Here is a 17,505-nt window from a genome sequence, read left to right as displayed (position 1 = left end):
TTAAATCACAAAAATCATTAGACTCTTGGCAGAGATGATGGAACACTTCATTTGTTAATGATACAGTTCTTTTTTTTTTTTTTTTTTTGGTGCTGATTATAAGGCAGCAGGACCAGGGGCTTGTCTGAGGGAAAGGTAGATGTGGGGTCAGTGTGAACACAGCTGGTGGACAGTCCTTGGCAGTCCTCGTCCTCTGGTCAGAGGATGCATGGGGTCAGATGGCAGCAGCAGCAGGAGAGGATGGCAGGGGTGGCCCGAGGCACCTCGCAGTGGAAGGCACGGGGACCGGGACTAGACAGGACCTGCTGGCCTGGGCGGTGAATGCTGCCTGCACCTCTGGAAGCTGGGGCTGAGGTGGCCCTTTGGGGCCCCTGCAGGCCTAAGCAAAGAGACACGCAGCCTCTCGCTTCTTGTCCCCCACTCAGCAATCTGGTGGTGTGACGATCACACATTTACAGTGAGTAAGAAAAGACACTCCTCTACAGTTCTCTGGCTCTTGCGAGTAGAAGCCTGTGGGCCACCAACTTTCTAACAGATCAGGACACGGCACTGCCAAGATCCTGCCTTGGGAGACACTTGATGCCGGACTTGTGTGGTGGGAACTGGCCCCCGTGAGCGACGGGGCAAGAGCTCAGATTGTCAACAGCCTCCAACCCTACTTCTAGTGTGTCCGGGCTGGTGTTCTGTGTCCGAATATGGGCTTCACGACAGAGTTGTCAGCATTGTGGAGGGGCAGGTGACTGTGACGGTCACAGTCACCACAGAGAAAACCTCTCCTGCTCTCTCTCAGCACTGGAAACATCTGAGTTTCCAGCTGCTCGTGTTAGCCCTGCCGGGGTGGGCCTGACGGAGTGCGAGCAGCTGCTTCTCTTCCCTAAATTTATACACGAGACTCGCCGAGATCCACACTCACCTGCCTCTCCCCACCACTCCCAGAACAGCCTGCATGGAGATTCCAAATGCCTGCAGGAGCACAGATCCATGTCACGAAGCTGATGTACTCAAACACAAACTTTCATGATGGCTAGTCTTCCCCTTTTAACTTATTTTCCTCATAAATAAGGAACTTTACCTGTAAATACTTGATTATGTGTCCTTTCTTTTTCTCTTTTTAAACTTTTTCTTTTCTTTTCTTTGCTTTTTGGGTCACACCGGCATTGCTCAGGGGTTACTCCTAGCTCATGCACTTAGGAATTACTCCTGGTGGTGCTTGGGGGACCATATGGGATGCTGGGAATCGAACCCGGGTCGGCCGCGTGCAAAGCAAATGCCCTACCTGCTGTCCTATCACTCCAGCCCCTCTTTTTAAACTTTTTAAAATTGAATCACCATGAAATAGACCATCACAAAGCTTTTCATGATTGGATTTCAACCAGTGTACATTTCCCAGCACCAGTGTCCCCAGTTTCCCTCCCATCCCCCCGCCCATGTCCCACCCCCTGCCTGTCTCTATGGCAGGCGCTTTTCTTCTCTCTCCCTCCCCCCTCCTCTCTCTTCCTTTCAGGCATTGTGTTTTGTAATATTGCTACTAAAAAGTTATCAAGAATATCCCTTACCTACTTTTAACCCTTAGCTCCTGTCCAGCTATTGTCTGGTGATCATTCCCAGCTGTTGTTGTCATAGCTGTCTCTTCTCCCTCTTACCTACCCTCAGTCCCACACACACTTGTGGTTACGTAACTAAAACACTGTTTTTCACTCCCAGGGCTTTAAAATCATCCCTCAATACAGTGTTCATGTTCCATTCTCCTAAATGTTGTTGCCTCGAATATGTAGTTTGTTCAAATCACGATTTCGGTACAATTCCTGCATCACCGTGGGTTGCTTGTTCTTGGAAGTATTTTCCAGTCCACAGCACTTGTCTTTCTTGCTTGGTGTAGGTTGACTCCAAAACTTCCCACATGCTGGATGAGGCTCACTCCATTCTCACGCATTGTAGGTATATTTCTCTTTGCTCTCACAACTCTATATGTACATCTGACGATGTGGTTAGATTCCAACTCAATTCCTTTTGTAAAGAGCACACCTGGGTCGTTCTGTGCATTTCTCATTACCTCACCTGAGAAGCCACAAAATATTTTGATATCTCCCGGGTTGGAGACTAAGTTGTTATTCTCTTAGCCTGATTCCTCTATTATTGTGCCCCTGATTAATCATAAACTAAAGGTTTTAGTAGTCTTGCTGATCATAACCTAGAGCTAGTATTTCATTAGAAGTAGCAAAATGATGACGTTCTAATTCTCCCAACCCTTTGTAATTTATGAGTTATGCTCCCTCTCTTAAGAAGAATCTCGTCTTCTCAGCTATTTGGTTAGCCATTGACTCACAGTTTGGAGAGGAAAGAAGAACAAATATTTGGTCTTTTCCTTTATTTACTATTTCTTAAAACAACAATCAGTTGGTGTCTTACTACTGACCTTCGTGTCAATGTTCAGAATAACATATTGCTCAATGTTGGACACGGTCTCGCAACATCGTTGTGAATTTCCTTGTGCCTGGGACCGGAAGTCCCCGCTGGTTTCCACGTTTCCTTGTGGACCTGTGGGCTCAGAGCTGCAAGAGGCCCCTGGCAACCGCAGTCTCATTGCTAGTGATGCTCATTGCTTCTGAGTGGTTTATTTGAAGTCTTTTTACTAATAGAACTGGGACATGCATATTTCAAAAGAGAAAAAGTAATTCCCAATTCATGCTAATATTCTGATTCAATTGGATGGTAGGGATTTTATTTCACTTAAAAGTATACTTATATCTCTTTCTCTAATGCAGGAAATCTTGGTCCCCAATGACATGAACATATTTATAGTTGCTCTGAGGTTCTTTTTGCCCTTTGTCTCACTTGGAATGTAGAGTGAAAATATTACGCTTTAGAATAATTTGAAAAGACAAGTTCTCTTGGTAATTTCCATAAACCCGAATGGGTTTTTTTTTTGCATGTTTTTGTTAATTTTCTGTCATTGGAAATTGTTTTATTTTTTCTTTTACATATTTTTAAATATGTGAAAATTCTCATTTATTTAATTATGTTTGTCATTGTAAATTGGCTCTGCTCATACACTTTTTCTCCTAACGTGGTAATGTTTCTTTATTTGAAGTCTAATAAATACTAATATACATTAATATATAATATTATATATAATATATAATATACTGCTCCCGGTGCCATGTAATCTCATCAACGGCCAAGATCCGGGGACTATAAAACAAAGCTCCTGGAAGAGAGTGACAGCGACGCAATTTTTCCTGGAGCACACAGCCACATTCTCAGCTGCACAACCTCTTCATTTTTATTTTTCCATTTTTTTTTCCCTGCACGGCAGAGCCTGGAAAGCTACCTGTGACATATTTGGTATGCCAAAAACAGTAACAACAATGTGCTCTTCATGCTCCTGGATCGAGCAGGTGCCATCCAGCTACACTAGCACTCGACAGGGACAAATGAAGACGTTACTGGCACCGGCTCGAGCAAATCGATGAACAATGGGATGACAGTGATACAGTGATATTAATTTACAATACATATTAACCTTGCATCCTGCAAGTTTGCTCAAGTCTCATTATTTAAAACAGATTTTCATGGTTTAATGGATATATTATTATATAATCTTTAAGGAGACCGGTTTTTATTTGGTTTCTTCCTTTCAATCTTCTTCCCCTGGTGGAGTGTCTGATCGTGTGGGCGAATGCCTGCAACACCGTGTTGACAGGCCTTTCTTGTCTCTGTTGATTTTACCAATCAAGTCTGATTGTTCCCTAAAAGAGGCAGGATGCTGGCTTTTGGATTGACATGCATGTGTATGTATTTATGTTAAGGAAATACGCATCGTTTCTTTTTCTCTGGTGGCTTTCACCCTTCATTGCTCATGCCGAGGGACCCTGCAGGGATGAGGCTGTTTGGCTTCTGTCATATGAGTCAGGACACATGGGACCTTTGTGCTCTTCAGCCCCATCAGCTCCAGAGAATGGAGATGCATTTCAGGAAGTGGTGCCAGTTTTCAGGCAGGAGCCTAGAAATTTCACCATCTTGGGGGCAGACATTGTATCTTCATGAGCAATGCGACGCAAACTGGTTTTCCATAGAAAGAGGGAGAAAATTCATCTTCATTTTTACAGCACTTTTTTTTTCTTTTTTGGGTCACACCCGGCGATGCACAGGGGTTACTCCTGGCTCTGCACTCAGGAATCACTCCTGGCAGTGCTCAGGAGACCATATGGGATGCTGGGAATCGAACCCTGGTTGGCCGCATGCAAGGCAAATGCCCTACCCGCTGTGCTATTGCTCCAGCCCCTTTACAGCACATTTAAGGAAGCATCTATTTGCCCTTGGTAAGAACAAAGAGCTAAAACAGTAAATTTTTAAAAAATATTTTAGAAACATATTGTAGAGTGGTTAGGGAGCGTGCCTTGCATATGCCCGGCCTGGCTCTGATCCCTGGCACCACACACCTCTGAGTATCCTTGTGTAGCTTTGGAGGTCTCCGAGAATGGCTTGCAATATTTGGGCACTGTAGCTTGCAATATTGATGCTGAAAGGTTATCAAGAATATCCCTTACCAGGGCTGGCACAGCAGGCAGGGCATTTGCCTTGCACGTGGCTGACCCGGGTTCAATTCCCAGCATCCTGTATGGTCCTCTGAGCATGGCCAGGAGTAATTCCTGAGTGCATGAGCCAGGAGTAACTCCTGTGCATTGTCAGGTGTGGCCCAAAAACAAAAACAAAAACAAAACAACAACAAGAAGAATATCCCTTATCTACTTTTAACCCTCGGCTTTTGTCCAGCGTGATCATTCCTAGCTATTATTGTCGTATCGTCTCTTCTCTCTTACCTATCCTTAACCCTATATGCACCTGTGGTTAGTTCCAGCCATTGACCAGTCTTCCTAACCCCTATTTCCCTGGCCATGAATATTCTTCTTATACTATATATATATTTTTGTATACCACAAATGAATGCAGTCAAGCACTTTGAGTCTTGATTCTTTCTTTGACAGTCGCTCCTTGGCAGCCTGGGGCTCACCCTTGCCTCTGTTTGTACTCTCGGTAAATTGTATCCCACTACACACACGATGGCATGATTGATCTCATTCAATATTTTGTCTAAAAGATACCTCCCAAACAGAATTTTACTTATTGTCCATTATCATTATTTCAGATACAAGGCTCCCTGCCTCCAGAAATACGGCTACCACACTGCACCCAGAACGCTGCAGTTCTAGCACCTTCTCACTCTCAAATGCATCCCTTCTACCTGTCTTCTCACCTTTCCACTCCCTTCTGGTAACCACTGCTTGTTCTCAGTGTCTAAGAGTTACTTTCTAAAATTTAAAAATATTTAGTTGAAAAACAGTGATTTACAAAGTTGTTGATAGTTGGGTCTTAGGTATATAATATTTCGAACCCAATCCCTCCAGCAATGTTCTCATACACCCTCTCCTCGTCACCCACTACCTTGACAGGCACATTTTAAAGTTCTGTGGTTATGGTTTAGATCTCATTTTCAGTGTTGTTGAATCTGTGCTTTGGATATATGGCTAGACCACTCTCCCATATTACCCATAAAACTAAAGGTTTATGATCTCTGTCTCCCCATTAATTCTTTTTCTCTTCTACCTTTACACCTTGACTTATTTCTTTTTCTGCCCTTCCTACACTCTGGGGTCAAGGGTGATCTAGGAATCCCCATAACTACATTACATTTCCTCATCCAGTTATTGTATATACCACTGATAAGTGAAATCATCCTGTGTTTTGTTCTTCTTCTGTCTTGCTTCCACTCAACATAATATCTTCCAGTTCTAAAAAAGGTTGCAGAAAGTTGCATGACTTTACACAATGGAATACTAAGAGTTTGTTTTGTTGGTTCATTTGCTTTGTTTCTTTATATTCCCCTGTGTGAGTGAAACAACAGAGTGCTAACTGTTATTTTTTAAATTATTTTGATAAGTCTGGTCTCTTCAAGGTCTATCTATATAACTTCTAAAGATAATATGTTGTCTTGTTTTATAGCTGGGAGTATTCCCTTGAATATATGCATACCACGTATTCTTTATCCAGCCACCTGTCATTGGGCATTAGGTTAAAACAGAATTATTTAAAAGAGAGCTCTTTGCACTGTTGAGCAGAATGTAAATTGTTGCAGTCATTATGGAAAACAGTATGAAAGTTTCTCAAAATATTAAAAATAACACCACCATGAGATCCAGCCATGCCTCATCTGGGTGTAAATCCAAGGAAAATGAAGTCACTGTCATGAAAAGGTTTGTTGTGGCCATAATACAAAACCAACTGGTATTCATCCATGCACAAAGGGATAAGTACAGTGTCTACATACAATAATGATATATATATGTTATATATATATGTTATAGACCTGAGATATGCTTAGAAAAATCAGTAATAAGTAAAAGATAAGTGATGAACAAGTAAAACATAATTATATTCAATTTTAAGGAGACAAATTTTATTTCTGGCTAAAATTTGATGGCATATGTAGAGGGTTTTGAGAGAAAAGTAAGGATGCAGGAGCCCATTGAAAGCACTGCAAATGATAATGATTGTGATTCTAATGTGGCCACCAGCAACCGTACAATCTATAGGGGCCCCCCAGATACCAAAATCCTCACCAGGTGAACAGGTGTGGTCAGAATCATGGCGGTTTATTGTGAGCTTCCATGTGCCGCTTCCTCAGAGGCAGGAACAGGGATCCACTTAATGGACATTCTTGGTTAAATGAAGGGGAGAACCCCAAGTTTTCCTCTTGAAGGCACTCAAGCAAAAACAGACTGATCCGAAGGAACAGGAACTGCCTCTCTCTGGTCTGTGCCTTTGTAGTATGTCTCTAGTTGGTTCTGATTCCCATGAGGCTATATCTGTAGGGGATGCTTTCTGCACCTCTAACCCCCTGTTATCCCATGAGGGGTTCATCCCAACACGCATGTAAACAGAGCCGTTCTGCAGTTCTCAGTTATTGCCTGTTAGGTACCAAGGAAGGAATGTTAGTAGGTCACTGGTGGAGTTTTTACTCTGTTCCAAGCATCTGACAATGACCCTAAATGCAGAGGCCACTGTTAGCACTCCTACTTTGTAGACAGGGGACCTGAAGGGCAGAGAAGCTAAGATACTTGCTAGGAATCACACAATGCTAATGGCAGAGGTGGGATTGCGAGTGTGTGCTGGGGCTCCTCGGATGCTCTGAGTCACACCGCTGCTCTCGTCTCCGTGTTGGGTTGGTGCGTGAGTGGTGGAGTGGAGGGAGCACCTCGAGGGTATAACCAAAACAAGAGTCACCAGTGGGGTATCTAGGGCATCAAGGACACTTTCAGGCTCTCAAGGCAGAGGTTAGGCCAGAGGTTAGGTTAGTGTCAAAATGAAACGCTGAAGAGGAAGCCCATGTGGCTCAGAGATCAGCCAACACTGGGGCTCATCTTGGCCTTCAGATGTCACGCTTGGCCACCATTTCTTTTTTAAAAAAATTTTTTTTTAAATTTATTTATTTTTAATTAGTGAATCACCGTGAGGGTACAGTTACAGATTTGTACATTTTTGTGCTCATGTTTCCTTCCTACAAAGTTCTAGAACCCATCCCTTCACCAGTGCCCATTCTCCCCCACCAGTAAACACAGGATCCCCCCTACCCTCCCCAATCCCATCTCCCCCCACCCCATCCTGCCACTGTGGCAGGGTATTCCCTTTTGTTCTCTCTAATTAGGTGTTGTGGTTTGCAATAAAGGTGTTGAGTGGCCATTGTGTTCAGTCTCTAGTCTACATTTGGCACGCATCACCCTTCCCCCGCATGGCCTTCGACCACATTTTACTTGGTGTTCCCTTCTCTGAGTTTTGGCCACCATTTCTGTGACAACAAATGAAATAAGATAGAAGATAACGTGAGGGTGGGTGCATCACTGCGCCTTAGAATCTCCCCAGGAAATGAGGCAGCCCAGGGCTTTGGGTATGGTATGCAGAGCCACTTTTGATCGCCATGTCTGTGAGTCCCAACATACACAAGGCGCATATCTGCCGGGGAAGGGGCATGTCACTTCTCCTGAAGAAGCTCCTCGAGACTCAGGGATTCACAGTGCCAGCTTCTGTCTAGATGCCAATTTAGGTGACCTTGTTAGTTGGCGGTGGGTGGTCAGTCCGTGTCTGTAGAGGAAGCTCAGTGTCCCCGCTGTGTGTCAAGGGCCACCTTAGCCCAGCTGGGGGCATCCTGAGAGAGGACTCCTGAATGGAGAAGGCGCCTCCTTCAGGCTGTGGCTTGAGGCTGGTCCTGGCTCTCCTGGCGCATCAGGAGTGCCACAGAGAAGGGCAGCCACACCAGAGGAATGACAAGCCTCACGGAGCTGCCCTTCACCGCTACACTCTCAGTGCTCAGGGAGCAGCTCCAGGTAACTCTATGGACGGAAGTCCCAGGCTGGGGGGCCACCTGCTTAGCCTTGCTGGGACCTGGCAGTGCCCAGCGGTCTCCTTGGCAGCCAGGATACACTGCCCAGGACTCACCCAAGAGGGGACCCATCATGTCTGAATTCTTGTACCCAGGGAGCTAATTCTCAAAACCTGTGTGTGCCCCCGACCTCAGCTGTCACGCCGGGACTATCATGGCAACTGAAAACCCATCAGAGAATACAATGCCACCTTTTCTTGCTTTTCTCCTGCAGGAAGTAGTCGTTTTCTCCCCCCTCTCTCTGTCATGTTGTTTTTGCTTTGCTTGCTGGGGATCAAAGCAGGGCCTCACACCTGCAAGGCGGTGCTCCTTGGGAGCTGCTCTCCGGGCTGCTCCTGCGTGATTTCACAGGATCACTAGAAACCACCAACAGTGCAGCTGAGCGCAGTGTGGGTGGGTGAGCGGGAGCCAGCTGGGCACAAATGTGTGTGTGTCTGTGTGTGTGTGAAGGTGCGAAGCTTTCGATGTGTCCTCTGACTGTGTATGCCCAAGGACAAGGGCTGAATGTGGAGTTGTAGTCCCGTGTAGTGATTGAAAACAGGCCTTTCAGCATGTGTGATAGTGTTGGAGTGTGTGTGTGTGACAGAGACAGTTTTAGAGTGTGTGTGTTTGTGAGAGAGAGAGAGAGAAAGAGAGAGCGAGAGAGAGCACACTGGAGAGTGTGAGTGTGTGTGAGAGAGATAGTGCTGGTGTGTGTGTGTATGAGACAGAGAACTGGAGTGTGTGTATATGTGTGTGTGTGTTTGTGTGTGTGTGAGAGAGAGAGAGAGAGTACTGGAGTGTGTATGTTTTTGAAACAGACAGTGCTAGAGTATTTGTGTGTGAGAAAGACAGTGCTGGAGTGTGTGTGTGTGTGTGTGTGTGTGAGAGAGAGAGAGAGAGAGAAAGACAGTGTTGGGGTGAGAGAGAGAAAGAGAGAGGAGAGAGACAGAGCTGCAGTGTGTATGTATGAGAGAGACGGTGCTGGAGTGTGTGTGCGTGTGTGAGAGAGACAGTGCTGGTGTGTGTGAGAGAGAGAGACAGTGTTGGGGTCAGAGAGAGAAAGAGAGAGGAGAGAGACAGTGCTACAGTGTGTGTGTGTGTGTGTGTGTGTGTGTGTATGAGAGAGAGAGATAGTACTGGAGTGTGTATGTGTGTGGGAGAAATAGTGCTGGTGTGTGTGTGTGTGAGAGAGTGAGAGACAGTGCTGGGGTGAGAGAGAGAAAGAGAGAGGAGAGAGACAGTGCTGCAGTGTGTGTGTGTGTGTGTGTGAGAGAGATAATGCTGGAGTGTGTATGTGTGTGAGAGAGACAGTGCTGGAGTATGTGTGTGTGTGTGTATGTGAAAAAGAGAGAGAGAGACAGTGCTGGAGTGTGTGTGAGAGAGACACAGAGACATAGAGACTTAGAGAAGAGTAAGAGTAAGAGAAAGGAGAGAGACAGTGCTGGAGTGTGTGTGTGTGTGTGTGAGAGAGAGAGAGAGAGAGACAGTGCTGGCTGGAGTGTATGTGTGTGTGAGAGAGAGACAATGTTGGGGTGAGAGAGAGAGGAGAGACAGTGCTGGAGTGTGTGTGTGTGAAAAAGAGAGAGAGAGACGGTGCTGGAGTGTGTGTGAGAGACAGTATTGGGGTGAGAGAGAGAAAGAGAGAGGAGAGACAACTTTAGTGTGTGTATGAGAGAGATGGTGCTGGAGTGTGTGTGTGAGAGAGGGAGAGATAATACTGGAGTGTGTGTGTGTGAGAGAGAGATAGTACTGGAGTGTGTATGTGTGTGGGAGAGACATTGCTGGTGTATGTGTGTGTATGTGTGAGAGAGAGTGCTGTGGTGAGAGAGAAAGAAAGAGGAGAGAGTGCTTCAGTGTGTGTGTGAGAGAGAGACGGTGCTGGGGTGTGTGTGTGTGTGAGAGAGAGAGAGACGGTGCTGGGGTGTGTGTGTGAGAGAGAGAGACAGTGCTGGAGTGTGTGTGTGAGAGAGAGACGGTGCTGGTGTGTGTGTGAGAGAGAGAGACAGTGCTGGAGTGTGTGTGTGAGAGAGAGACGGTGCTGGTGTGTGTGTGAGAGAGAGAGACAGTGCTGGAGTGTGTGTGTGAGAGAGAGACGGTGCTGGTGTGTGTGTGAGAGAGAGAGACAGTGCTGGAGTGTGTGTGAGAGAGAGAGACGGTGCTGGTGTGTGTGTGAGAGAGAGAGACAGTGCTGGAGTGTGTGTGTGAGAGAGAGACAGTGCTGGAATGTGTGTGAGAGAGAGAGACAGTGCTGGTGTGTGTGTGAGAGAGAGAGACAGTGCTGGAGTGTGTGTGTGTGAGAGAGACAGTGCTGGAGTGTGTGTGAGACAATGGTAAAGTGCGTGTGTGAGACAGTACTGGAGTCTGTGTGTGTCTGAGGACCAGTGTTGTGACATGGATGGGTTGTACCTGTACTGTTCGGTGAGATCAAAACTAGGGTCCCGATGGTCCCCGTCTCGAGACAGCCCAGCACTCACCGGACCAGGGCTCCTGTGTGGGGCAGGATCTCCTAAGCCACAGCCCACAGAGCAGAGGTTCCCTAACCCCATCCAGGCAGCCTGACCCACATTATGTGGGTTTTGGACCCTGTGGGATCTGCAAGCAGCTGATTGGTTGGTGTGGCTGGTCCTTGGTTCTGGTTCCTGTCAGGAGTTCTGGATGGTTGTGCCTGCCTTTCAGTGAGCACTGTGTGTGGGCATGGGCCGGGCCTGCCCTTCGTTGAGCACTGTGTGTCCTTGACTTACAGCCACAACAGCCACAGCAGTGGCCAGCACACACCCTGGGCAGTCTTCCTGGGTCCCCGCCCGTTTCCTGTGCTTGTCCAGGAGAGCAATGAGAGCAGGGGCAGAGGGGAGTCTCCCTGGAGGGAGCGAGAGAGAGAGGACAGTCATCTGCCTGCTGCTGGGGCCGGGCACTCCCAGCGTGGGCTGGTGCTCCATCCCGGTGGCCGTGACCGGGGCTCACTCACTTCACCGCCACCGGCCTCTGGTTCAACTCACACGTCCAGATTCTTTCAGCTTCACTGTAGGTCCCGAGCAGCTGTGCGGAAGAAACGCTTATTGAGTCACTATTATCGTAAGATTATTCCTGCCGGGTCTCGATGATGCCAAGGGAACACCGCCTGCGTGGCGTGTTCACAGGACAGTGCCGGGCTATTCACAAGAGCCAGAATCCCGAACAGGAACGGCAGCAGGAGGAAACACACGTGCGGGGGAGCCCAGACCCTGCCATGGAAGGACCAGATCAGGGATGGAGGCCAACATCTGAGAGGACAAGTAGGGGGTAGAGCCATGGGGGGTGGGGGAGAGAGACAGAAAGAGACAGAGAGAGACAGAGATACAGAGAGAGACAGAGAGACAGAGAGAGACAGAGAGACAGAGAGAGAGGAGACAGGAGAGACAGACACACACAGAGAAAGACAGAGAGACAGAGACAGAGACGAAGACAGAGAGACAGAGAGACATCAAGAGAGACAGAGAGAGGAGAGAAGAGAGAGAGGAGAGAGGAGAGACAGACACACACAGAGAAAGACAGAGAGACAGAGACAGAGAGAGAGGGGAGAGAGGAGAGACAGACACACACAAAGACAGAGAGACAGAGACAGAGAGAGAGAGGGGAGAGAGGAGAGACAGACACACACAGAGAAAGACAGAGAGACAGAGACAGAGAGACAGAGAGAGAGGAGAGAGGAGAGACAGACGCACACAGAGAAAGACAGAGACAGAGAAACAGAGAGAGAGAGGAGAGACAGACACACAGAAAAAGACAGAGAGACAGAGACAGAGAGACAGAGAGAGGGGGAGAGGAGAGACAGACACACACAGAGAAAGACAGAGAGACAGAGACAGACAGAGAAAGAGGAGACAGGAGAGACAGACACACAGAGAAAGACAGAGAGACAGAGACAGAGAGACAGAGAGAGAGGAGACAGGAGAGACAGGAGAGAGAGGAGAGAGAGACAGACAGAGAGAGAAGAAACAGGAGAGAGAGGAGAGCGAGACAGAGAGAGAGGCAGAGGCAAAGAAACTGAGACAGAGCCAGTGAGAAACAACCAAGAGACTGGCACAGACGAGAGGCACAGGACAGGGCGAGTGCCCGCTTGGTGGCGCCAGGAAGGTCAGCGAAGGCGGGCTCTGTGGGAGGGCTTGGGCCTCCGCCGTGCTTTGCTCGCTGTGCCCGGGGAAGCGAGGCGGGCATCGCTCCGGCATCCCGAGCCACGTCACAAGCCCAGGAGCTTGGCAAGAGCCTCCATGCGTGATGGTTATCCTAATGCTGCCCCCCGCGTCGGCTCTGTGGATGTCACTGCAAGGAAACAAACGATGCTGGCACTGCGCTGCGCACTCTTGCAAGTTGCACTCCGCGGGCTGCTCTGGTTCGCTCCATACTGCTTCCACTCCAGCAAAGCCCACGGGAGGGAGGATGGAAAAGTACCTGTAAATATTAAGGTTGCTTTCCAAAGGCATATTATTGGTTTGTTGTATAACACCCTCTGGTGACATTGAGGCCTTATTAATAACTAAACAATGTGTCTTAACTGTGATTCTGTCTCCCGAGCCAGGACTGTGCTCGCCGCCGTCCTGATCCAGCACGGAGGGCGGCAGTGCCCGGCTCCCGCGCCCGCCTCCGAGGAGATTCCCCACGAGCCTGAGTCTCTGTCCCCTCCTTGCAGGGTCGCTGTCTCGGCGGATGCTCCCTTGATGCGCACACACGTCTCTCTGACCGCGTCGCCCTGGACCCCCGATGCGGCTGCCAGAGCAACCTGGAGAGGGGAAGCCTGAGAATGAGGAAAAGGGGGACGGAGGAGCTCCCCGAGGGGGAGAGGAGCCGCCGAGGAGCCGGGCCCCCGACTTCCCCACTTGGCAAGTCTTCTCCCCCCAAACCCCTGGAGAAACGAGCTTTCTCACGACTTGATTGTGTTCCGCCCTCAGGTAGGGGGTGGCGTGGGACGGGGACTGTCCAAGTGTCAGTGTCGGGGGGACAGGCCACCTAGGAGGTCAGAGGGGGGACACAGGTCCCTGCGGAGGCCAGAGGCTCACTCGCTGTCTCAGGCAGACAGACTTGCACAGGGTCCTGCTGGAGCGCTGTGGATGCCAAGGGGGCGGGAGTTGGAAGCTGCTGGAAAGGGGTCCTGATGAGTCAGATAAAGAGCAGCAGCTGTTTGTGGCCTCTATTCTGTATGGCCACACACAGAACTGGGGACTTGGCCTAGAGAACGCCCATTCATCCTCATCGTAACCCCTTAGGGGTGTGGTTAACCCTATCTTAACAGGAAAGAAGTAAGAGACACTTGAACCAACTTGCTCCATACTGCACAGGCGCAGGTAAACTCGGCTGCCTACCTGTGTCCCTCTGAACTCCCAACTTGCATCCCTAGCCACTGGGCTACCTGGCCTCTACCCCACTACGGGGAGGGGATTCATTCAAGGGAGGCATTTGGGGCATTTCCAAATCACTTACTTCCTAGGGTGGGGTCCAGCTTGCTTTCTTCCTTGGAGACAGTCGTGGTTGTAAAATTTCAGGAGGAATTTTGACATGGGGGGGGCGGGGGGGCTTAATAGAAGGAAATATCAATGGAGGAGATGGTTTGTGAAAAGTCTCAGAATGGCACATTCGCAATGTCTCTTCACACGGTGTGGCTGGGTTTTCCAGTCCTCACTGTCCCAACTTCAAGGGGTGGCCGAGAGAGTTACGAGTTAGGATGAGCACTGTGGGAAGGAAGCATTGCACTGTAGCACTGTCGTCCCGTTGTTGTTCATCGATTTGCTCGAGCGGGAACCAGTAACGTCTCCATTGTAAGACTTGTTGTTACTGTGTTTGGCATATCGAATACGCCACGGGGAGCTTGCCAGGCTCTGCCGTGTGGGCGGGAGACTCTCGGTAGCTTGCCGGGCTCTTCGAGAGGGACGAAGGAATCGAACCCAGGTCGAAGCGAAAATGACTCTGAAGACTAAGACTTCTGACTTCTAGGAATCTCTCCCAGGAGCTGGGGTCTGGACTGCAGGATCCAGCCTAGGGTGTTCCGCGACGCTTTCAGTATGAATTGTTTGGGAAATCAAAGGTGGGAGCTGGTGAGATCCCTGCTTCAGGAGAGCTCTCCTCAACTCTGAAGAAAGGTCTGGAAGAGGAAGCTGTGAAGTTGGGACCAAGTCTGTGGAGGGGCAGCCTCAGGGCAAGGTGCTGCTGAGGGAATGTCACCAGGCCTGAGGGCCAACTCAGACAGGGTCGCCTCCTCTTCCCTTCTCACCTCCCAGGAGAGGAGACCCAGCTGGAAGCATGAATAGAATAAATACAGCTCAAGGTGACATTCCTGGTTGACCATTTTTTTAGGCTGCAACGGAGTTATAGGATTAGGGCACCTACCCGGAAAAGGCCCATGCAAAAAAAAAAAAAAAATAGGTAAGCACTGTGGCAGAGAGATCACTTTGCCTGTCCTATGGGGCTGTGGTCAAAGTGAGAATCGCGCCTGATATTGTGGAGGAAGTTATCTTCCTGAGGAGCATGAAGACATCATGCAGCAAACCAGTCCAGGGGGAGTCAGAAGAGCTTTTTTTTTTTTGCTCCACATCCTCCCACGTTCTTAAGTATTTCACCATTGTTGTGTGATCTGGAGGTTTAGAATTTGGAGCTGTGGCGTATTTGATATGCAAAAACAGTAACAGCAAGTCTCACAATGGAGATGTTACTGGTGCCCGCTCGAGCAGATCGATGAACAACGGGGACGACAGTGCGACAGTGCTACAGCGCTACAGCTCTTCCGGGAGTGAATAGGCAGGTGAGCGTGCTCTGTTTCTGGTGACTCCTGGGAGGCGAGTTAACTCCCATTAGCGCCCAGAGCTGCGAGCTAAATCCTGTTAGCCTCTGAGGCTCTTGGCTTGCTCCCAGCACACATCCACATGCTCACACAGATGCACATGATACTTTGTCTTCTCCTCCTGTGGCATACACATCCAGTTCACAAGTTTCCTTGTGCAATGGACAGAGAGAGCTGGAAGAGGAGAGGCGCGAAGGGTTCATGTGAGGGTCTTCCATTGCCAGGTTCACGCGAGCATCTTCTAGCGTGCTGGCCACGGAAGCAGAGGGAATACAGCCTCTCTGGAATGTGCTCTCACAGCCTTTCCAGCCAGGAGTTCCAAGCGCATCATCTCCATCTCCTCCTGTTCCTTGTCTGTGAGCCTCCTTCATCTAAAGCAGTGCCTGGGTACTGAGACCGAGCACAGAGCACTAGGGCTTCTTTCACCCCGAGGCACGCTGGGTGGTCATGTCTGGTACGGGTAGCACTGTAGCACTGTCATCCCGTTGTTCACCAATTTGCTTGAGCGGGCACCAGTAACGTCTTCATTGTGAGACTTGTTGTTACTGTTTTTGGCATATCGAATACACCACAGGTAGCTTGCCAGGCTCTGCTGTGTGGGCAGGATACTCTCAGTAGCTTGCCAGGCTGTTGGAGAGGGATGAAGGAATCGAATCCGGGTCTGCCATGTGCAAGGCAAATGCCCTACCTGCGTGCTATTGCTCGGGTAAGGTGGGAAACATTATAAAAGAGAAGGAATCACCTCCTCTTCTTACCTACTGGGTCTGGATCTCTTTGACACTTCCTGGTGCCGTTTTGGTTGCAAGTTGGCAGAAGTCCAGGAGAGTTCTTCCAGGTAAATCCAAGGAAACTTGTTCAGAATACTTCAGGCATGTGTATGGGCGGGGCCTCCTAGAACTCCAGGTCTCAGGGACAGCTGGAAGGACAGCCTCAAGGAAACCCAAGAAGGAGCTCAGCTCTCTGTGTCTGTCCACAGGCAACTGTCTCTGCCAAGTACCCAGCAGTGAGTCTTGGTTTCAGCTCTCCACTGTCCAATCTGGTTTGTTTGTTGTCTTGTCTGTTTTTGTGAGGAGGCATCTCCAGCAGTGTGGGGAGGGTGGGTGGTGGGAGGGGGTGTCACCTGGGCTACACCTGGAGGGACTTAGGAGACAATATGGTGCCACAGTTCTCTGACTTCCTGGTATGTGCTCCAACCTCTGAGTTATTTCTTCACCCACGATTCACTCTTGATCAACCCAATGATGCCCAGAGAAGGCAGGTCACAGGGCATGAACATGGCTGCGACAGAGAAGGAAGGTCACCTCCTCACCCAAGCCCCTTGCAATGTTGGTTGTGTAAACCCTTTCTGGAGGGTCACTAGCAGTCTACAAAGGGCCAGGAAGGTGATTTCTTTCAATGCTATAAGTTGGGGCTTTTAAGAGGAGGAGGCTCTCACACGAACCCGTGGGGTAAACTATTTGGCAGATCAGATAAAGCTGGCTTGGAGTCCCCAAATGGAGTGTAGACAGGAAGTTAGCACAAAGGATGTAGACTGTCAAGGAAAGACATCCTTCCCTTCTAGTGCTCGTCCTGTGTGTCATCCTAGAGATTTGCATAGCCCTCCAGGTTGTGTATTTCTATGTCTTTGCTGATGCATGGCTGAGTCTTTTCTTGATGTAACTGGAAGGAATGACAGTCGGAAGAGACATCCTTCGCCACTCTTGGGGAGATACTGACCAGTGAAGACCCAGCTTGCGTCTAGCCCACCGACATACTGATTCCTGGCTTAGGGGTAGATGAGTGTTTTCTTCTTTTTTCCGACTATGAGTCTGGACTCTTTGGGTGGGGTCTGGAGATGACTAATGGATGACCCTGGAGAGGACACAGATCTAGCTAGAAGAGGCAATGGAGAGATGCTCAGGTGGCTTCAACCAAGAGAGCCAAGTAAGCAACGCTACTACCACAAGGCCCAACTCAAAGGAAGCTTTTCTCAGATGAGGAGAAATAGATGTGCCCTATTGATATATGAGTTAAAAATAGCCCCTGTTCCAAACAAAGTGTTTTTTCGTATTTTGAAATGAAAATGTGTAGACAAAGCAAGGACTTAGAGTGTATGACTCATTAAATTGCTGATTCTGAAAGCAATGGAAATTCAAAGGGAATTTTTCTCTCCCTGTCTCTCCCTCCCACCCCTGCTTGGAATAGCTGATGAAAAGAGGCTCCACATAAACAGGACCGTCAACTCCTCCATGAGTTGAGGCCCTGCTCCAGGGAGAGGGAGAAGAAACCCAACTCTCCC

General features: G+C 48.8%; 1 protein-coding gene across 2 annotated transcripts in view; it reads left to right on the top strand.

Annotated features, from left to right (window-relative positions):
• The window catches only part of CALN1 (calneuron 1), a 554,332-nt gene that overhangs the window by 26,015 nt on the left and 510,812 nt on the right, over positions 1-17,505 (top strand). The window contains exon 2 of one of the 2 annotated variants that reach the window (XM_055134277.1): positions 13,086-13,275. In XM_055134277.1, the coding sequence (XP_054990252.1) occupies positions 13,157-13,275 (119 nt within the window). In that variant the 5' untranslated portion in view covers positions 13,086-13,156. Of the gene's footprint in view, positions 1-13,085; positions 13,345-17,505 lie in introns of those variants that run through there. The other variant, XM_055134280.1, reaches the window with a different exon arrangement.

This window comes from Sorex araneus, chromosome 4, assembly GCF_027595985.1.
Source record: "Sorex araneus isolate mSorAra2 chromosome 4, mSorAra2.pri, whole genome shotgun sequence".
Taxonomy (NCBI): Eukaryota; Metazoa; Chordata; class Mammalia; order Eulipotyphla; family Soricidae; genus Sorex; species Sorex araneus.
The sequence above is the reverse complement of the archived record's forward strand: the minus strand, read 5'-3'. Positions and strand labels throughout refer to the sequence as shown.